Below are 23,014 nucleotides of genomic sequence, written 5' to 3' on the forward strand. Positions count from 1 at the left end.
ATGATATAATATGAAGATACTGCTATGATCATTCATGAACCTATGCTAGAGAGTTAATTATTATTATTATTATTATTATTATTATTATTATTATTATTATTGTCATCATCATCATCATCATCATTATTATTATTATCATTATTATTTGCCAAGCTACAACCCTAGTGTAGGAAAAGCAGGATGCTATAAGCTACGAGTCCTTTGACTGGCCAGATAGTACTACATTGCATCCCTCTGGTTACGGCTCATTTTCCCCCCTTTATCTACACATATATCGAATAGTCTGGCCTATTCTTTACGCACTCTCCTCTTTCCTCATACGCGTGACACCACTAACTAGAACAATTCTTCTTCACTCCACTGTAATAATTGTTCAGTGGCAACTTTCCACATGATAAAAGTAAAAATGACTTAATTGAGCTATGTTAAGTAGCTCTCCTAGGAGAAGGACACTCCTAAATCAAATAATTGTTCTCTAGTCTTCCACTATCTTGAGTTAGAGTTCTCTTGATTGAAGGTACACTCAGGCCCACTAATCTACAGCATGTTTCCTTTTTTCCTTTTTAACTGGGATATTTTCCCCGTTGGAGCCCTTAGGCTTATAGCATCCTGCTTAGCTTTTCCAACTAGGATTATAGCTAAACTAATAATAATGAAAATAACAATGATGATACTAATGATAATAATAATAATAATAATGATAATAGTAGTGATAACAACAACAATAATGATTATTATTATAATAATAATGATAATAATAATAATAAGAATAAGAATAATAATAATAATGATAATAATATAATAATAATGATAATAATAATAATGATAATAATAATTATGATAATAATAATGATAATAATGATAATACTGATAATAATAATAATAATGATAATAGTAATAATAATAACAACAACAACAACAACAACAATAATGATTATTATTATAATAATAATAATAATAATAATAATAATAATAATGGGTTCTCTTACCTTCTGCTGTTGATTACTGATAACTAGAGTATCATGATTCATAAGAACTGTAATTGTAAAACTAATTTTCTCCAACTCTGAAAAAAAAAAATAAAATTAATTAATTAAAAAAACAAAATTGACTGATTGCCACTTACATGAATAATATTGTTGAGGCTAAAAAGACCATCAGAGTAATAAAACAGAATGCGCAAATAGAACTATGGTTCTCTCCCAGGTAAAATAAGTAGATTAGATACTATAGTCAATTCTTTTAAGCGAGGCAGATTTGCACCGACTCGCAGGGGTGCCCTTTTAGCTCGGAAAAGTTTCCTGGTCGCTGATTGGTTAGAATTATCTTCTCCAACCAATCAGCGATCAGGAAACTTTTCCGAGCTAAAAGGGCACAGCTGCGAATCTGCAATTCTACCTATCAAAAGAAAAAAAAATTATATATCAAGAGCACACACACACACACACACACGGCTAAAACGACCAGATGGTGACTTTCATAAATTGCAAAACTCTGCCAATGGAACTGAGACAACATAGAAAACGGATCACGGATACTAAGGATGTCATAAATCTTTTTTAATTTCTTTATATAAGACATTTCTCCGATGAAAAACCTGGTTTTTATTATTTTGAAGATTATCCTTATTTTCGTTTTCATCCAATCAACTATACTATTTTTCTTCTTCTTTTTTAGAGAGAGAAACAACATAGTTTCCTCGCGACTTAAACCCCCAGCTTTGTATGAAAAATATATTACATTCAGAAACAGTTAAACTTATTGAACATTTAAAGAATTGTGGAGTTTCATACCACATATAATTCATAATCTTATCACATTTCAATATTTACAAATGAAATGAAAAAAAAAGATCGTAGCAAACCCATTTAAATGTTTACCCAAAGTAGACCTACAACTTAAAATGTTATAAAAAATAAACAGAGAAGCAAGATGGATAAAAGACGTTCCATCCCGAGAATGGATTACGCCTATAGCCTGCTGCTGATTATTATTATTATTATTATTATTATTATTATTATTATTATTATTATTATACACCAGGGAAAATATCCCAGAGAGGATAGGAAATAAACTACAAAAGAAGTAATGAACGCTATATAATATCTTGAGAACAGTAACAACATTAAGATAGACCTTTCTTCTGTATACTATAAAAACTTAAAAAAAAGAGAGAGAGGGAGAGAAACAAGACTGAAAAGCGTGCGAGTGTACCCCCAAGCAAGGGAACTCTACTCCAAGACAGTGGAAGACCACGGTAGAAAAGCTGTGACACTACATAAGACTAGAATGATTGAGTTATAATGGCTGCTTATTAAAGCTAGAATAGATTTCATGATATGTGCAATGACTCATCAAGTTATCAGAAATGGGCGTCACAAAATATTTAAGAGGCTTCAACAAGTAGTGTTGTCACGATTATAGTTAGGTTTACAGTTATTGCAACAAATTCTTTAACCCTGAACAGATTCCAGTAATAGCATTAGATGTTCCACTATGTGCTCTTGTCAAATTCATTCGATTTCATTGGTTCTACCACACATGGTAAAGACCAATATGTTGCCATGGATCTGATGGGTAACAGCAATAACACAGGCAGATATAGCCTGTTATCACACCTGAATCATTTCTGAAGGCATCTCACCTATTGAGACCCAGACATGCCCACAAAGTCAGTGCTCTCATACTCCAAGCTGCAACATGATGCCTACCTAAAGAGAGTTGCCGGTGCAACACCCAAATCTAGAACAGAAGAGGACTTGAAATAATATATGATCATGAAAAGTCACCATCCTGAAGATAGAAATCCTGGGACTGACCTTCATCTGTGCTCACTGAGAATTTTTTTCTTTTAATATTGACTCTGAAAATACAGGCACCATGGTTCTTTCCACTAAACATCCAAATTATACCAGATGGGTACCAATACATATCTGGAACATGTTGAGCTTGCCTCCAACAAACAAAGAGGAATGTTTGCTGTCAGAGGAAACCGGGGTGTTTGAAAGGCAGCCAAAAAGTTCTTCAACATTACAACTGATCAGGCTCATGTACAGAACAATGAACTTGTTAAGGGCCCTGGAGCCATTGGCCTGACAGAACATCCATGGGCCTTCAAAAAGTGCATGAATTGCTGAACCTGAGCATGCATGTCTTCTCCCTGAATTTGAGCAAGAATACAGTTCAATCTAAGAAGACTAACCCCAGCACATTGAAGAAAGTCTGTCTGCACAGAAGACATTTCATGAACAAACACTGGGCCTTATACAAGTTACCAATGACATGAGTAATCCATTCCTTGATGGGGCCTTATACAAGTTATCAATGACATGAGTAATCCATTCCTTGATGGGGCCTTATACAAGTTATCAATGACATGAGTAATCCATTCCTTGATGGGGCCTTATTCAAGTTATCAATGACATGAGTAATCCATTCCTTGATGGGACCTTATTCAAGTTATCAATGACATGAGTAATCCATTCCTTGATGGGGCCTTATACAAGTTATCAATGACATGAGTAATCCATTCCTTGATGGGGCCTTATACAAGTTATCAATGACATGAGTAATCCATTCCTTGATGGGGCCTTATACAAGTTATCAATGACATGAGTAATCCATTTCTTGATGGGGCCTTATACAAGTTATCAATGACATGAGTAATCCATTTCTTGATGGAACCTTATTCAAGTTATCAATGAGATGAGTAATCCATTTCTTGATGGGGCCTTATACAAGTTATCAATGACATGAGTAATCCATTTCTTGATGGGGCCTTATACAAGTTATCAATGACATGAGTAATCCATTCCTTGATGGGGCCTTATTCAAGTTATCAATGACATGAGTAATCCATTCCTTGATGGGGCCTTATACAAGTTATCAATGACATGAGTAATCCATTCCTTGATGGGGCCTTATACAAGTTATCAATGACATGAGTAATCCATTCCTTGATGGGGCCTTATACAAGTTATCAATGACATGAGTAATCCATTCCTTGATGGGGCCTTATACAAGTTATCAATGACATGAGTAATCCATTCCTTGATGAGGCCTTATACAAGTTATCAATGACATGAGTAATCCATTCCTTGATGGGACCTTATACAAGTTACCAATGACATGAGTAATCCATTTCTTGATGGGACCTTATTCAAGTTATCAATGAGATGAGTAATCCATTCCTTGATGGGACCTTATACAAGTTACCAATGACATGAGTAATCCATTTCTTGATGGGACCTTATTCAAGTTATCAATGAGATGAGTAATCCATTCCTTGATGAGGCCTTATACAAGTTATCAATGACATGAGTAATCCATTTCTTGATGGGACCTTATTCAAGTTATCAATGAGATGAGTAATCCATTCCTTGATGGGGCCTTATACAAGTTACCAATGACATGAGTAATCCATTCCTTGATGGGGCCTTATACAAGTTATCAATGACATGAGTAATCCATTCCTTGATGGGACCTTATTCAAGTTATCAATGACATGAGTAATCCATTCCTTGATGGGGCCTTATACAAGTTATCAATGACATGAGTAATCCATTTCTTGATGGGACCTTATTCAAGTTATCAATGAAATGAGTAATCCATTCCTTGAAGGAAGTGAGCAAATTGCAATTGACACATGATGAATCAGTAGTCACATCTGTGCAGACTATATTAGTGGGAAAGGCTTGATACGACAGTTACAGCAAGGATATCATCACTGATCAAAGGAAGTCCATCCATAAGCTTAAGAGAAACTCCTCGTCTGTTCAAATCTCCATCAAAGGGGAAGGAAGAGCAAGCAGTCGGAGGATATTTTCAAGGAAAAGATTTGTCCCTCTTTTCTCGTCAGTACATTATTGCTCAGAATAAGGATATGGATCGAGAACCTTCTTCAAGCATGAAAATCATTCTCTCCCCCTTCTCTATCTGTAAGGGGAAAACTGCATCAAAAGAAAAAATGACCTCATTAATATTTCTATGCAAGACCTAGAAAAACTCTCAGGTGGAGCCTCCACCATTTCTGGGTGCAAGAATAGAGCAAATGTTTTCATGTTGACCAGGCTGACATGAGTCTTTTTATGGTTTATATATGACATATCTGTTTTTGACGTTGTTAATAGTTTATATATGACATATCTATTTTGACGTTGTTACTGTTTTTGAATGATTTATTGTTAACTTGTTCTCATCATTTATTTATTTCCTTATTTCCTTTCCTCACTGGGCTATTTTTCCTTATTGGAGCCCTTGGGTTTATAGCATCTTGCTTTTCCAACTAGGGTTGTAGCTTGGCTAGTAATGATAATAATAATACACAGGTGTACTGTAGGCAGGCTCCAGGTCTTGCCGTTGAGATACTACCGCTAGGGAGGTATTGGGTCCTTTGACTGGCCAGACAGTACTACATTGGATCCTTCTCTCTGGGTACGGTTCACTTTCCCTTTGCCTACACATACACCGAATAGTCTGGCCTATTCTTTACAGATTCTCCTCTGTCCACATACACCTGATAACACTGAGATTACCAAACAATTTTTCTTCACCCAAGGGGATAACTACTGCACCGTAATTGTCCATTGGCTACTTCCCTCTTGGTAAGGGTAGAAGAGACTCTTTAGCTATGGTAAGCAGCTCTTCTAGGAGAAGGACACTCCAAGTCAAACCATTGCTCTCTAGTATTGGGTAGTGCCATGGCCTATGTACCATGGTCTTCCACTATCTTGGGTTAGAGTTCTCTTGCTTGAGGGTACACTCGGGGCCACTATTCTATCTTATTGCTCTTCCTCTTGTTTTGTTAAAATTTGAATAGTTTATATAGGAAATATTTATTTAAATGTTAGTTCTTAAAATATTTTATTTTCCCTTGTTTCCTTTCCTCACTGGGCTATTTTCCCTGTTGGGGCCCCTGGGCTTATAGTATCTTGCTTTTCCAACTAGGGTAGTAGCTTAGCAGGTAATAATAATAATAATAATAATAATAATAATAATAATAATAATAATAATAAGCTCAAACTAGATGTCAGTACTGATAATTTTGGCTTTCAAGAAGTTGTAGATATTTTTAATCGTGAAAGCTTATGAAGGCACGGATTTTAGAATAAAGATAGATTAATACATAAGGTACTCTAAATACTTATGATTGCATATGACAAACAAACTCGCAGGGCACAAGTCTTTTACGTGTGACATAGGACCAAGAAAACAACCCTTAATGTTATTATGACTTACCAGCAATTTTCTTGTAATGTTTCAGCGGAATATTAGAAGCAGCGACTGACGAAGATGACAGTGATATTGACACAGTTCTGACACCAGGAAACTCTGTTGTCAACAATAACACCATCACGGGAAACATCATTTTCTGAAGAAAACTTCTCTTTTTATCACCATAATTTTTAAATAACACCCCTGAAAGGCGACACAAAACCTTCATTCCACCTCTACTGGCAGTGAAGCTTACAGTTCAGTATAGACATTGTACAAAATTTCCAATTCGTAAAGTGTATAAAGCAAAATTTCAGTCATTTTTAAAACCAATTGTAAACATCAATTTTAAAACATCTTGAATTAGTAAACCCGTTCCACATTGAATCAACGATATATAATTACACAGTCGAAATAAATCCATTCTTACTAACATTTATACCAAATAGATTTTTTTGATATATCTTGAATTAGGTAAATGACTACCACTTGATATTCGCGCCCTAAGAGGGTGGGACGACGAAAACTAGAGAAAACTGGACGTCCCTCAGCCTTCAGAACATTGATGATTCTGGGGGTATTCAATTATTCATTTCCTGTTCCGAGAGGACATCTTAATGCAACTGAAAGTGCCATGGGGATCACACGACGAAGAAGCGAACTACGAGGTTGAAAACGTGTAAAATATCAGCACCTTTATCCTGCTACGTTAAGTTAATGCCTAAAGGCTATATATAACTAAAACAAAATTAGCATATAGACTTGGCTGCATTACATAAATGCATATTAGTGTAATTTTTACACATAATAATAATTCATTTACATACGTGAAATGTAATTGCAAAAGGGGGAAAAAACAATACAGGACTTATCTATTAATATTGATTAACATTATATCTAGTTATACACAGATCTGTATGAAAAATAAAAACTAATCCAACGATAAAGAATGCAAAATCACAATAAAATTAATTCTAATAAATTATTATACAATTCACAATTATTTCCACAATTTAGTTTTGACCGTGAATGCTTTTCATACTTCATGGTGGCATGTTGCATCAGAAAGTTTGACAAGATTTTTTGCATAGAAAAAGAGGGATTTCTTCAAATTTTACACAGCCATGAAATAAAATAGTAATTTCAGTGTCTATTTCATACAAAACATCATGCATTCAACATTCCATTAAAATGCACATTTTATCATACGGATACCGCATGTCAACCTAAAATAAGCTCGGCAACTAGCTTATTGGGCAGCAGCGCTTGCAATCAAATAAATTTAATTTCTATTTTAGAAGTAAATGATGAACATATTCTATTTATTTTTAAAAGATTTGCAATACGTAAATACTGGATTCTTATTTGAGTGCAATATTAAGCTTATAATGCAAACTTAAGTCAAAATAATAAACAGAATTATCGCCCGGATTTCGTAAAACGAGTCCTTTGGCCCGGTCTGTACACATTAGAGTGTGATGGAGATTAGAGGGAAATAATAAATACCTCAGATATGTCTAACTTAGCGGTACAAGATCTTAAAAACTTGGTATGTATCTCATGAGCACTTTTAACATAATGTTTTACTTATGTAAGTTCCGTAATCAGCCTAAGAAGCTTGAATAAGCCTTAACTTTGATCGGCCTGTCCGTATGACTCTTGGTCCAGCTGTCAAAAAAGTAGAAAGTATTTGTTATAACTTAATCATTTGAATACTTTACACGTTCTCTGACGATTAATTAAATAAAGACAGACATGGTTTTAGATGAAATGCGTTTGGTTTCATAAAGGCGTTTAATCATATTGTAATTTATAGTAACAAAGAAACGAGCAAAATTTTTCGTTGCATGTGGTTTTTCAATTCCACATTTGTCGTATTTAGATTAATAATTGTACAAGACTTTCTATACTTTCAGAATCTTATATTAAACCAAGTATATGTAGATTTCCCGTTAAAAATATAAACTTATTCTGTTGGAGGCCTTATAGCTTTAGGTAGACAGGGGCGTATGGTGGAAGTACCTAACTATTTGGCAATATTTATTTTGATTTATTTGGCAAATTTATGTGTATGATTGCAATATATATTAGACTTTATTGTATCAAAGTTTGGAGCCCTTCTTCGTGGTTTGGGTCACAGAAAATAAAGTAAAAACGGAGCCTTTGTATATCAGCGGCCAGTTCCTCCCGTATGGATTAAAAATGGACATCAACTAACACAAACTTTCCCCCCTAAGCTAATCTACAAGCCGTGTCCTTACCTACTTACCTAATGGGGGCTAATGCCCCCCCCCCCCTGCGATTCTCCCCCTTACATTTCCGTATTCTAAGTTAGCCGTAATAATACATACGGGTGGCTGCTATTATACATACACCCAAAATAAAGTAAAAATTATTGCACCTAACTTATCAAAATCTAACCTAACTGATAAAGATAGTTTTATGTCTTTACTGGCATAGATTACTACAATATTTCGATAGAGTTCCACCCATCCATTATTACTACTACTACTACTACTACTACTACTACTTGCTAAGCCACAACCCTAGTTGGAAAAGCAGGATGCTATAACCCCAGGGGCTCCAACAGGGAAAATAGTGCAGTGAGGGAAGGAAAAATGGAAAATAAAATATTTTAAGAGTAACAACAACTATAAATATCTCTTATATAAACTACAAAAACTTTTAACAAAACACGAGGAAGAGAAATGGATAGGAGAGTATGCCCGAATGTACCCACAAGCAAGAGAACTCTAACCTAAGACAGTGGAAGACCATGGTCATGGTACAGAGGTTGTGGCACTATCCAAGACTAGAGAACTTCATGATCTGCCTCATCCATTTGTACCGATGAAAGTTAAACCGTCGGTATTTGGTGATTGTACACTGTGGTCACATCAGCCTTACATGGGGAGCTTGATGTTTTTCTATTTTCGCGAGCGAAACGAGCTCACGGCAGAGCAAAAACCAATAAGGACTCTTTTGAAATATTACCAAAATCTAATGGTTTTTGCTACGCCGTGCGTTGCTTCGCTCGCGTTAAAAGATAAACATTGAGCTCCCATGTACTGACAAATGGTAATGACTGGGTAGGACTCTTTCGAAGTATTACCCTGACCACTACACAATACCCCAGGATAGAGCACGTGAATGAAAGTACATCATTTCACAGGACAATGTTTTGTAACTCTCTGGCTTACGCCTGTGCTGGTTAAGCCTAAGCTTTGAAATTGTTTGATTTGCAAAGATGGAAGTTCTTGCATCTTGGGTGTGGTTGATCCCAATGCAGAATGGAGAAGTATGAGATTTACTTACTTGTTACGTGTTAGTAGTCTTCAGGGCCCAACTCCTCGTATGTATTTTAGTTAACATCTATATTCTTGTCTGATGCACTTTTCGCTCGAGCCGTAGCACTCCAAAATCAAACCATTGTTCTGTAGTCTTGGATACTGCCATAGCCTCTGTACGAGTGGTTCTTCAAGCACTGTAGTCGCTCGCCGACTCGTGTTGCTACAGATGTTCTGTTTATAATATGGATATGACGTTTTAGGGTGAATGTAGTTCGTTGGGACAGGTATAAACTTTCTTATTGTCAAATCTTTTTTCTTTATGGGGAGTTGTTTATTTTAGTCAGAAATACAATAATATAAAGTTAGTTTTATTTACAAAATATGATTTAGTGTTACCTTGCCAGGAGTGAAGCTGGTTGGGAAGCAAACACAGGGATGAGACTTGATCATAAAAGCTAAGGATACAGTTGCATAAGATGTATTGCAGCCCAGAATGAATGATTTAAAGTTTTCAGGCATCCTGACATCTAAAGTCATTGACGCCGTTGCAGCCCGGATACATATGGTTATGGGTCCTAGGTTAGGTTAGGTTGGGAACCTTAAGTTAGGTAGTGTTCTTGTGTTTGTTTCCCTTTTAAAATACAACTTTTAGTCACAACTTTTGAAATTTTACAACCCAGTCTGGCCCAGCGAACTACTAAAGCCCCGACAGTTCTCAGTGGACACAAACTGAATGAAGTACTGTAGTTCACTGTCAGGTAGCAGTATCTCTGGAAGTGCAGGTCACGATAAATGACCCACGGGCCTTGGTAAATAAGTGACCTGGGCAAATTTTTCTACATTATACTTCAGAATTGTCTTTTATTTATTTATTTTTTTTTTTTATTAAAATTGGCCCTGGAATAAAAGAACTTGCAAAAAACTTAGTGACATTTGGAACTTCAATCTTTTTGCAAATGTTTTAATTTTGAAAAGGTTGACATAAGTCTCATGTTTATACTTTATATATGACATGTATTATAAGCATTGTTACAAATCTTGAAATTTAATTTTTTGTTCATTACTTCTTATAACTTATCTGCTATTTCCTTTCCTCACTGGGCTACTTTCTATGTTGAAGCCCTTGGGATTGTAGCATTTTGTTTTTCCATACAGGGTTGTACCTGTCAAGTGTTAATGATAATGACAGTGCAATATTTGTTGGGACATTGGATATAACATGATTGAATAGATTGCTTCAAACTAGCTAATTGTTACTACGCAGATACAGTTCAAACCCTTGTCTTTTAATATGAATGAGATTTCAGTGAAGCTGGAACTCCGCTTTGAAATTTTTGGTCAGGTATCAGCAGTTACTGGTTAGTTGCGGGGAAGCCTCTCCCTGAGTTAGCACACTGAGTAGCCACCGAGCAATATGGATGTACTCCTGGTGCTAACAAAACATAACTTTCGTTTCTGCTATGACTTCCAAGTCTAATGTTGGTGTGCTTTCTCTCTCTGTCGCTCTAGCGGTAGTAGTGCGTGACGTGACCCCTTCCATCTAGGACCAGCCTACTAAAGATATAGTTGTTCGCTGATCCTCGCCTTCTGTAGCCGTGTTGTCTTTGGCAATGAAATCCTTAAACAAGACAACTTAAGAATGGGAAGAATTGACCTCACCCTTCCAGCCCGATTCCTTCGACCTTGTTCTCTGCCTGGGAGTCTTGTGCCTCTCGTCTTACATATGCCCAACTTGCTCCTGCTTCCCCTTCATGTAGGCGTGATGGGGTTAGTACTATGTCTCCTAGAGAGACAATCTCCTCTGTTCCATATTCAGATACACGTCATTCGCTTGCTTTGTGAGACGGCAAGATTTAGGAGAGCGTGGAGAGCGAGAGGGACTTTTCGACCTCTTCACACTCGCTTGTACTTGTATGCCTAAGATCCCCTTGTGAGGATTCTTCACATGCATAAATACCTAGTGCATGATCTTCAAAGGATGGTCCTACAAGTCATGATTGCCTTGTCACCCTTTTACATCTTCACGCACCTAATCATTCCTTAAAGCACCTAGTACAGTGAACCCTCGTTTATCGCGGTAGATAGGTTCCAGACCCGGCCGCGATAGGTGAAAATCCGCGAAGTAGTGACACCATATTTACCTATTTATTTAACATGTATATTCAGACTTTTAAAACCTTCCCTTGTACGTAGTACTGTTAACAAACTACCCTTTAATGTACAGAACACTTAATGCATGTACTACAGTACCCTAAACTAAAACAGGCACAAATATTAAAGGCGACTTTATATCATGCGTTTCCTAAACACGCCAAAAAGCACGATAAAAAATGGCAATCAATGTTTTGTTTACGTTTCTCTGATCATAATGAAGAAACAAACGCATTTACACATCTGTGGATAGGTTAGTTTTGCATCGATTATATTGATTATTCAGTACAGATGTTGATTTTGTTATTACCAATGTTTTACTTAATTTTTCTTAGGACTTCCATATGAAATGTTTTTCTTTATGATGCCGCCTGAAACGATGGCGTCATAAAGTACGCTCAGTAAACAAACTAAGGAATTTAACGAGCATGATGAAAGTGATAAATAATGATATTACAGTAAAAGCTTTTATAAAATATGTTATTACAAATATTATTTACCGTATCTATATAAAATCATACATACGTAGCAAAGCAGGAAAACAATCTACGAGAGAGAGAGAGAGAGAGAGAGTTGTTTTACATACGTAAATGTAAATTTAAAAAAAAAAAAAAATAGCCCCATTTCATATAAAATAGATTACAAATATTTTACTTTATCATATTACAGTAGTCTGTATAATACAGTAAAGTTCAGTACAGTATGTTGTTGTTATAGTCGTGGCGATGAAATTCTCACGAAACAAAAACACGCCATTTGATTACAACAGCTGATTCATTCTCTCTCTCTCTCTCTCTCTCTCTCTCTCTCTCTCTCTCTCTCTCTCTCTCTCTCTCTCTCTCTCTCTCCTCTCCCTCTCTCTCTCTCTCCCTCCGTGTTATACAATACTTACATTTAGATGAAGAAACTAAAATTAGTTTTCTTAGTGTCAATTAAATACGAAACGAAAAAATTAGGCCGAGTCTACACCCATTTCAATCATAGCTAAGAATACGGCATCCGATTTCATCAGCAAACCACTATTTTTTGGGAAAAATCATTTTATTCTAGAAAATTGCCACTCTTTAAATAGTTAATTGCACATTAAGAAAGCGTGTACTTTTGTTTTTAAATTTCGGGTGTGTTTTAAAAATCGAGCATTGTTGACTTCTTTTTTTTTTACTTTTGACTGTGATTAGATCAGCTGTCATCTAGCTGCCGCTCTTGAGTGTGTACGAATACACTAACAAAGTATCGTTTATACCATTTCTTAACTTATTCAAACCGTCTACAGTATACAGTTGATATTACATAAGCACCAATGTGTTATAACCTATCAAATATTTTTGTTTATTACATTTAAACCCCCCTCTACCTCTCTCTCTCTCTCTACCTATCTCTCTCTCTCTACCTCTCTCTCTCTACCTCTACCTCTCTCTCTCTACCTCTACCTCTCTCTCTCTACCTCTACCTCTCTCTCTCTACATCTACCTCTCTCTCTCTACCTCTACCTCTCTCTCTCTACCTCTACCTCTACCTATCTCTCTCTCTCTACCTATCTCTCTCTCTCTCTCTCTCTCTCTCTCTCTCTCTCTCTCTCTCTCTCTCTCTCTACCTCTACCTCTCTCTCTCTGTGGGCTACTTTTCACTATCTCCCATTCCTTACCTCTCTCTATCTCTCTAACAAATGATATCTTTGTTGCTCCTCAAAGTTTCATTTATATTGAAAATCAATCATGATTCAATTTTCCTTACTTTCTCCAATCTCGCACCATCGGTCACATCGCGGATTTTTCTAAATTTCCGGAAAATCCGCGATATATGTATATACATGGGTTATGAAAAAAATCCGCGAAGTGGTGAATCCGCGATGGTCGAACCGCGAAGTAGCGAGGGTTCACTGTAATGCAAGAGACTTAAGAGCTTCTCTCCCCAAGTCCCCACGTGCATAGCTCGTGCAGACAATAAATCCACTTGTAGCTCCGTCGTGTGCTGGTCTCCATGCTAAGAAACCTCGTACTGTACAGTACGTTAAGAATTCGTGTGCAAAATCTCCACAAGCTATAACCCCATGATTTTAATCCCTACGTGCTAGTCCTCCACGTGCTGAGTCCCAAAAGCCAGATCCCTAGCACTAGATTTCCATGAACCAGAACTTTATGCATTGGGTCCCGCTTGCTAGATCTCTACAAATCAGAACCCTACTCACTGGATCACCATGAACTATGATCTCACACACTAGATCCCCACTCATAGGGAGGTCATTGCGCACTCATACACCTTTAAAGAAGTCACATTTGCGCTCTCCAAGTTTTAGGTTTTCCCAAACAGGGTCCGCTAAGTGCTCTCATTCCCCCAGTGCCAGGCTGTGTCGCATTAAGGGTTCTCGTGACCGTCACACGATCATCCTACACAGGATTGTTTGTCAGCGAGAACCTCCTGTAATCACTTAGCATGAGACAGGTCTTATTGTGTGAGGATAGTTGAGGAGTTGACTCCTTTGTCTCATATCCTAAGTTACCCCTTTAATGACAGGGAGATCAATACCATATGGGATTCCGACGTTCCAGTAAAGAGACACACTTCAACCCAACAACTAGTTGGAAAAGACAAATACTGTAGAAATCTCCTCTACGTCATAATAGTGACTCCTCAATCTCTTCAGACAGACAGCCCAAGGACAAGTCAATTCCACAGGTCTTCCCATAGTTATCCCGCGAGCCCTTCCAAGTTACAGGCATCTGCCTTGTTACCCAAAACTTGTGGGAGAACAAAGAGCACCTCCTGGGTTAAGGAGAAAGCAAGCCCTTTAGCAACTGCTTTAACTACCTCAGGATATAGTCTAGGTTCGATCATAGGACGAGAGAGTAAATGAGAAACCCCCGAGATCACCCTTACAACCTAATCAAGTCCTCTCTCCATCTGAGGGAGGATAAGTCCTTGGACATGATAGACCTTTCAGGCAGAGGCAGAAAATCCAGAAACAGAATGAACTGTTATTAAGATCTTATCTCTTCTCTGAAAATGTATTGACCTATTTTGGGGCAACCAGAGTCCCAGTCGAGGGTGGGAAGGTCTCCATTGATTGGCACTTCAGTGCCCCTGAAGGTTTGAGGCATAGCTTGCCTGGTCTGAACCTTGGCAACAATAAACATTGTACAGCAGATGCACTGCGTAAGGTCGAGCAACTATTTATGTTCGATTTGTTTGAACAAAATCTTAATGTTGAGAATGCAGCACCAGGAACTTTAATTCTAGGAAGGTGTCTGTATACATGCCGGGAGTAACCCCATGACGGGAAGAATCATTGATAAGTGCACCTCTCTTACGGAACAGCGCAAGCACTGTCAGTCTAGATCAAGGGTGCCACCCTTCTTGGATGATCTTTGTCTCTTTTAGAAGAGAAATGGAAGCAGTGCTTGCCAAGCGTCCTTCCTTAACAGGAAAAATATTGGTACACGCCTTTTTTTGCACCCGTGTTCAGTCCTGTAATGAGACGAATGCCCTCTGAAAAATCTCCGCTAGTGGGAAGAAATGTCAGCTCAAAAAATTCTCAGTCTTGTACAGAATGCAGTGCCCTCGACCGTGTATTGCTACTTTGTCCGTAGAAAACATCGTCCAAGTTGATCGATCAATAGAGTTGTGCATCTCCGACAATCTCTCCTCACGTACATTAGGACGATAGCGGTATGTACCAAGATTCTATTCAGTTCTGACTGGTACGAGGTAAAGGTATTCACCACCTGGTACCAGAACGTGGTCTCATCAGAGACGTATTCACCACCTGGTACCAGAACTTGGTCTCATCAGAGACCGGGCACTCAATCTCTCATCCAGGATAATGAGGCTGCCCATTTTCCTATTCTTCCAACAGTTCCCGAGAGACATCGAGATCACGTCCAAGGAAGATGACAGGTCAGCTTGAGAATTGTGGTAAACAACTTCCAACCCTCATGCAAGTAGTGTGAGGACTTCCACAGACCATCTTGACACCGCCACCGAGACATCTCTCCTCGTGTACAGGCTTGGACCATACTGCCTTCCATGCACATGTGAGATCCATATGCTCAGTCTCCATGGCCGATGAAGAGTGTGATGATGTTGGCAGACCTTATTATTATAGAACTCTTCCTCGCCTGTCTCGTGCTGACCGACCCTCCACGCACCTCGGATCCACGAGTTTGTCGGTCACTATTGGCATCTTTGCAATAGTAGTTCACTATGCCCTGAAGAAACATGCCTCCCATTTGGAGAGCTCATTGTGAAGAAAGGAAAAAGATTATTTTGACTAACACTAAGGGTACTGAAAAAATGAGAGCTTTCTAGTGTGAAGTGCCTGGCTAAAAAACATTACCAGACAGCCTATTACTTCCATGTGTTGAGAATAAATGGTCTACTCAGGCAGGTTGTCCATAGTAACTTGCATGGGTGTCTGATTATTTCTTGTCATTCTTCCTACCCTTTCTGTTATTTGGATAATGCGAAGGTGAAGAAGAAACTGATGATGAAGATCAAAACATATTGTCCCCCAAGATGGCCGAAAGGAAAACTGATTAGGTTATGTTTTTATTAGAGCGTTATGTTCTTCCATTCTTCAGTTACTTGTTGAATTTTTTTTTTTCCCCAACAAACTTCTACGGCCATTCTACCTATCACTCAATATAATTTATACAGCCTGGGGTTGTATGCCATGAATAAAGGACAATCATTGTAAAAATTTGCAATATTTTCACTGTCAAGGAATAAACCATCTTCACTGTACTTTACTAACCCCAAAATTACTTGATCCAGTTAAACTAAAGTTGAAAAATTAATTACTGGTATATCCTGTACAGTTTATGATTATTCACTTTAATATTTTTTTCTTTTCACAGGATATAACCAAGTTGACGGCCCTTTCGCCTGAAGTCATCAGTAGGCAGGCTACCATTAACATTGGTACGATTGGTCATGTAGCCCATGGAAAATCCACAGTAGTCAAAGCCATTTCGGGTGTACAAACTGTCAGGTTTAAAAATGAATTAGAAAGAAATATCACAATCAAGCTAGGTGAGTAGCATGGTATAAACATGACTGATGTGTATAGAGGTTATGCAGTACCTGAATTTTAAAGGGGAATTAAGAGTATACTTTTCAACTCTGTGATTACGCTGTATTATATCAAGTATATAGTCCTTTTTGTGAATTGTTTATGCTGTGCAATGTTTCATCTTTGTGGGAAGGACTCTTTTCAAGTCTGTAACCTTGACTTTTGCCACTAACAAGTTCCTTTATTCTATTTTTTATAACTTCTAGAACAAGATCTTAACCCTTTTACCCCCAAGCTATTTGGAACTTTCCAACCCTTAACCCCCAGGCGTTGTTTTTTTTTTTCAAGCACATTTTGCAGTTTATATATTTTAATTTTCAATATTAAACTTACCCGATAATCATGTAGCTGTCAACTCTGTTGCCCGACAGAATTCTATGGAGGGATACGCCAGCTATCACAATACTAGAAGGGGGTGTTCTTACCAGCGCCACCTGTGGCCAGGTACTCAAGTACTTCTTGTTGACACCTCCTCAATTATTCCTCTGTCGTGCTTCTGACAAGACGTTCTGGGATACGCTTATGTTCTTGGAGTATTTTCACGACTTTGGTGAAGTATTTCTCTTTGATTTCGGCTGTCGCTTTACTGGAAACTTCTATTTTAGCTTAGTTAGCTTTTGGAATTAATTTGATTAATTTTGGTGACGAAGAGAGTATGAACTCTCGTTCACCTTTCAATGGCCGACCCTTCCCTTAGACGGAAGTGTTGGTGTCTAAGAGAGTATAGACTCTCTTTCTTAATTTTGCTTAACAAAAGTTATAGATTTATTTTATATCTCTCCACCTCTTATAGGCCTCTTCGATTAACTTCCTTTTATTATAAACTTATTAAAATTAATTTTTATATTTGTTTATATTCGACCTTCCTAATAGTAGGCGGTCTTTTCTTGGTACCGAAGTTAATTATCGTGAGCCCGTCATTTCGGTTTTACCTGTTAACATATTATGCTATTTTAAGGTCTTTGAAAGAATTTCTTTGATAGTCTCGTACTTTTTCAAAGTTGAACTAACGTTTTGTTTGTCTCGGCAGTTGTTGACGTTCAGAACGTTTCAACTTGCACTCTATCGTTACGATAGAGAAAGAATGTTCACGGTTTCACGTTGCAGTAAGAGTAACCGTGTCTAGCGTTTTGTTCATTCTTTCTTAACTTAATGGTTTTGATCCTAATAAGGAACTTTTCTTTTTGGGAAATATTTCAGTTTTTTCCTTTAACAATAATATGTTTTAACGATATATATGATTGGGCTCTTCTCTCAGGTTCTAAGTCAAGAGAGAGAGAGAGAGAGAGAGAGAGAGATGGAGACTGAGGGAGAAAGAGGATAAACGTTTCCCTCAAGCCTGCCAGGCGTACGAGTAACGTCGTTATCGTTTTGCTCTTATCCCTAGTCTCTTTAGGGGAAGAAACTAAACGTTTCTAGAATGATCTAGTGTTTAGTCTCTTTCCAGCCACTGAATTTTCTTTCATTAGATTTTTCTGTTACATTGTAATTCTGTTTTCGCAATTACTAACTTTTGGGAAGGATAGAATTGCGTGTTTCAGGTACAAACCACTTAAAGTTTCGAGTTCAGTGAAATAAGTGCAAACAGAAATCAAAGTGATTAGTGATTAGTGCAAAGTATGTCAGTGTTATGCGTGAGGGTACTTTTGTGCGCGCCAGTCGTCCTCCCAGTCCGGGACCTCTTGCAAGCTCCCAAGCCCAGGGGAGAAGCAATGTCGAAGGGCAAAAGGGTTCGGCAGGCCTTGATCGGCGCACAGAAGTATCCTCGGTGGTTGTGGGCGTGTCTTACCGAGACCGTCACTCCCACCCGCAGACGATTGAGCCCTTATTTTGCTCGTCTGCAGAAGAGATTTAGAGGAGAAAATAAAGGCAGAGTTACGCTGGTCTCAGGTCTCAAGACCTCTTAAACGTAAAGTCCAGACCTATGCCAGACGTACGAAGTAAAGTTCAACAACCCGGATGCAGTCATTGGGTTAGCTCTGACTCTCCTCAGTCATCAGTTTGTCGGGCTGAGAGTGCGCCTACACTCCCCCCCCCCCCCCTATGCTCGCTCCGCCTGATCGCAGTACCACCTGCCAGGCGTACGATGTTGTGGACTCTACTACAGTCCATGCAAGCACAGCTTTCGGACCTGATGCGTGAGTGTCGTGCTGAGAGTGTTGCACCTCCTCCTCCTCCTGCACCGGTGGTGCACCAACCGCCTGCACCCGTTCAGCCTGTGCTGCACCCGCCTGCACCGGTGGTGCACCAACCGGCTGCACCCGTTCAGCCTGTGCTGCACCCGCCTGCACTCGCTGCACCCAGTCGCAACACCATCTGCCAGGCGTACGATGTTGTGGACTCTACTACAGTCCATGCAAGCACAGCTTTCGGACCTGTTGCGTGAGTGTCGGGCTGAGAGTGTTGCACCTCCACCTGCACCCTTTCAGCCTGTGCTCAACCCGCCTGCACTCGCTGCACCCAGTCGCAGCACCATCTGCCAGGCGTACGATGTTGTGGACTCTACTACAGTCCATGCAAGCACAGCTTTCGGACCTGTTGTGTGAGTGTCGGGCTGAGAGTGTTGCACCTCCCCTGCACCCGTTCAGCCTGTGCTCAACCCGCCTGCACTTGCTGCACCCAGTCGCAGCACCATCTGCCAGGCGTACGATGTTGAACCTCTTTCTGTGTTCGCTGTTCCCAGTGTTGTTCAGCCTCAGCCTTCTTTAAGGCAACCTTCGGTTTGGGATCAGGAGGATTACCCCACTCTTCCTCCTCCTCCCCTGGCTGCTCCACCGGTGGTGCAACTCTCGGTGGAGGTACAACCTCTTCCACCTGTGAGTCAGTCTCCTCAGCTGCTGCACCGAGCTCAACCCGTGCACCCTGATCCTGCGCCTCAGACACCTCTGCTTGCGGGAACTTTACCTTGTTTTGCGCAACCTCGGTCTCTTCACGCTCCACTCATACCACAGGAACAGGAACTTTCTGCACCTTCCACTGTTGTTGTTCCAGCTCGTTCTGACTCTGCTGTTCAGCATACCTTACCTCCATTTTCAAACCATGGCAAAAATATGAATCATGAGTTATGAATGTAAGGTAAACATTATGTTGATTTTTTAAACCCCATGCAAGCATGCATAAAGCACTCTAGCACTGGTCATGGAATTTCTGAGGAATGTTAAACGCCATGCACACGCTCTGCTTTCCTTACAGCAGGCTCTGCTTACAGCAGGCTCTGCTTACAGCAGGCTCTGCTTACTACATGCTCAGCATTCAGCATGCTCTGCATTCAGCATGCTCTGCATACACACATGCTCTACATACAGCATGCTCTGCATACAGCATACTCTGCATTCATCATGCTCTGCATACCTTACCGCATGCTTCTCAACATATCTTGGGTTGTTGCCAACTCACTAGACTGTCAAGCAGTTTCATAACGTTGCCTTCTAGTCTGCTGCTTTTGCACCAGTGAACCCTCACTCAGAGAACTTAGCTTTTCTAGGATAAGGTCCCTGTAGATGAGAAAGTTCTTTTCTCCCTCCTTCTGATATTCCCTTGAGGACTCTGTCATTTGGAGGGAGCCTTTAGCTGCATAACCTCTTATGGACTTTTATTTAAGCATAACATGCTTACAGGGAAGGTAATGGTTCCACTTCAGCCGCTAATCCCGTCTGTTACCACACCTGCTCCCATAGACCTTGAGCTGTGTTGCATGACATGCAGTCCAAGCTTAGTCCTTGTTAGAGGATTTTTGTTTACGAAGTCAATGTGTCACGGGGAAGACGTTCAACAACCAACAGAAGGGACTTGTTGTGACGCAGTGCGGCAACCTCAGCAACCCGTTAAGGAGTTGTCTGTACGACCCAGATAGTCTAGACAGATTCGGGTTGTCACTGTACTTCCTCGCTTGCCCATGATTGTCAGTTTACAGACTGTGCAGCAGTATCATGATCTTGTGTCCGGCTCCGTCAGACGACTGGCTTTTAAGAGCTCCCACAAGTCGTCGCTGTCTGGAGATTTTCAAATGGACTATGGATCTGACCAAGGAACTGGGCCTCCTGGTCAATTTTGAGGAGTCTCAGCTCGTTCCATCCCAGACCATTGTTTCCTTGGGTATGGATCTTCAGAGTCGAGCTTTTCGGACTTGTCCGTCGGCCCCAAGGATCTTCCAAGCCCTAGAATGCATCCAGAGCATGCTGAGAAGGAACCGATGCTTAGTCAGGCAGGGGATGAGTCTAACAGGGACACTTTCATCGCTGGCCCTGTTCATCGAGTTAGGGAGACTCCACCTCCGCCCCCTTCAGTATCATCTAGCTGCTCACTGGATAAAGGACATGACGCTAGAGACGGGCTCAGTTCCTGTTTCCGAAGAGATGAGGTCTACTCTAACGTGGTGGAAGAACAGCATTCTTCTCAAGGAAGGTCTACCTTTGGCTGTTCAGACCCCCGACCACCGTCTCTTCTCGGACGCATCGGACACGGGCTGGGGTGCGACACTGGACGGACAGGAATGCTCGGGAACATGGAATCAGGAGCAAAGGACACTTCACATCTATTGCAAGGAGTTGTTGGCAGTTCATCTGGCCTTGATAAACTTCAAGTCCCTCCAGCTTAACAAGGTGGTGGAGGTGAACTCCGACTACACCACAGCCTTGGCTTACATCTCCAAGCAGAGAGGGACTCATTCGAGGAAGTTGTTCAAGATCGCAAGGGACCTCCTCATTTGGTCAAAGATCGAAAGCTCACGCTGGTAACGAGGCTCATTCAGGGCGATATGAATGTCATGGCAGATCGCCTCAGCCGTAAGGGTCAGGTCTTCCCCACAGAGTGGACCCTTCACAAGAATGTTTGCAGCAGACTTTGGGCCCTGTGGGGTCTGCCAACCATAGTTCTATTCGCTACCTCGATGACCAAGAAGCTCCTCTTGTATTGTTCTCCGATTCCAGACCCAGCAGCAGTTCGCGTGGATGCCTTTCTGCTGGATTGGTCCCATCTCAACCTGTATGCATTCCCGCCGTTCAAGATTGTCAACAGGGTACTTCAGAAGTTCGCCTCTCACAAAGGGACACGGTTGACGTTGGTTGCTCCCCTCTGACCCGCGAGAGAAGGGTTCACCGAGGTACTGCAATGGCTGGTCGACGTTCCCAGGACTCTTCCTCCTAGAGTGGACCTTCTGCGTCAACCTCACGTAAAGAAGGTACACCCAAACCTCCACGCTCTTCGTCTGACTGCCTTCAGACTATCGAAAGTCTCTCAAGAACTAGAGGCTTTTCGAAGGAGGCAGCCAGAACGATTGCCAGAGCAAGGACGACATCCACTCTCAGAGTCTATCAGTCTTAATGGGAAGTCTTCCGAAGCTGGTGCAAGGCCAATGCAGTTTTCCTCAACCAGTACCACTGTAACCCAGATTGCTGACTTCCTGTTACATCTAAGGAACGTAAAATCCCTATCAGCTCCTACGATCAAGGGTTACAGAAGTATGTTGGCAGCGGTTTTCCGCCACAGAGGCTTGGAGCTTTCCTCCAACAAAGATCTACAGGACCTCCTTAGGTCTTTTGAGACCTCAAAGGAACGTCGGTTGTCCACTCCAGGCTGGAATCTAGACGTGGTCCTAAGGTTCCTAATGTCATCAGGATTTGAACCGTTCCAATCAGCCTCTTTTAAGGACCTCACATTAGAAACTCTTTTCCTCGTGTGCTTAGCAACAGGTAAAAGAGTAAGTGAGATCCACGCCTTCAGCAGGAACATAGGTTTCACATCTGAAACGGCTACATGTTCCTTGCGGCTCGGTTTTTTTTGGCTAAAACGAGCTTCCTTCCCGTCCTTGCCCTAAGTCGTTCGAGATCCCAAGCCTGTCCAACATGGTGGGGAACGAACTAGAGAGAGTACTTTGCCCTGTTAGAGCTCTTAAGTACTATTTAAGAAGGTCAAAACCATTACGAGGACAATCAGAAGCCTTATGGTGTGCTATCAAGAAGCCTTCTCTACCAATGTCTAAGAACTCAGTTTCTTACTACATCAGGCTTCTGATTAGAGAAGCAAATTCTCATCTGAAGGAAGAAGACCTTGCTTTGCTGAAGGTAAGGACACATGAAGTGAGAGCTGTGGCTACTTCAGTGGCCTTCAAACAGAACCGTTCTCTGCAGAGTGTTATGGATGCAACCTATTGGAGAAGCAAGTCAGTGTTCGCATCATTCTATCTCAAAGATGTCCAGTCTCTTTACGAGTACTGCTACACCCTGGGTCCATTCGTAGCAACGAATGCAGTAGTAGGCGAGGGCTCAGCCACTACATTCCCATAATTCCATAA

The 23,014-nt window shown here is 40.2% G+C and overlaps 2 protein-coding genes across 2 annotated transcripts in view; one reads left to right on the forward strand and one right to left on the reverse strand.

Moving 5' to 3' along the window:
- LOC137658375 (protein O-linked-mannose beta-1,2-N-acetylglucosaminyltransferase 1-like) overlaps positions 1-6,813 on the reverse strand; it is a 30,457-nt gene extending 23,644 nt beyond the window's left edge. Inside the window, exons 1-2 of the mRNA XM_068393048.1 lie at positions 6,238-6,813; positions 990-1,066 (exon numbers count right to left, since the gene is read on the reverse strand). Coding sequence (XP_068249149.1) covers positions 990-1,066; positions 6,238-6,442 — 282 coding nt within the window. The 5' untranslated portion in view covers positions 6,443-6,813. The remainder of the gene's footprint in view (positions 1-989; positions 1,067-6,237) is intronic.
- A 799-nt stretch (positions 6,814-7,612) lies between these two features.
- The window catches only part of eIF2gamma (eukaryotic translation initiation factor 2 subunit gamma), a 41,013-nt gene continuing 25,611 nt past the window's right edge, over positions 7,613-23,014 (forward strand). The window contains exons 1-2 of the mRNA XM_068393904.1: positions 7,613-7,762; positions 16,508-16,682. Of these exons, the coding sequence (XP_068250005.1) occupies positions 7,727-7,762; positions 16,508-16,682 (211 nt within the window). The 5' untranslated portion in view covers positions 7,613-7,726. The remainder of the gene's footprint in view (positions 7,763-16,507; positions 16,683-23,014) is intronic.

This window comes from Palaemon carinicauda, chromosome 19 (assembly GCF_036898095.1).
Source record: "Palaemon carinicauda isolate YSFRI2023 chromosome 19, ASM3689809v2, whole genome shotgun sequence".
Taxonomy (NCBI): domain Eukaryota; kingdom Metazoa; phylum Arthropoda; class Malacostraca; order Decapoda; family Palaemonidae; genus Palaemon; species Palaemon carinicauda.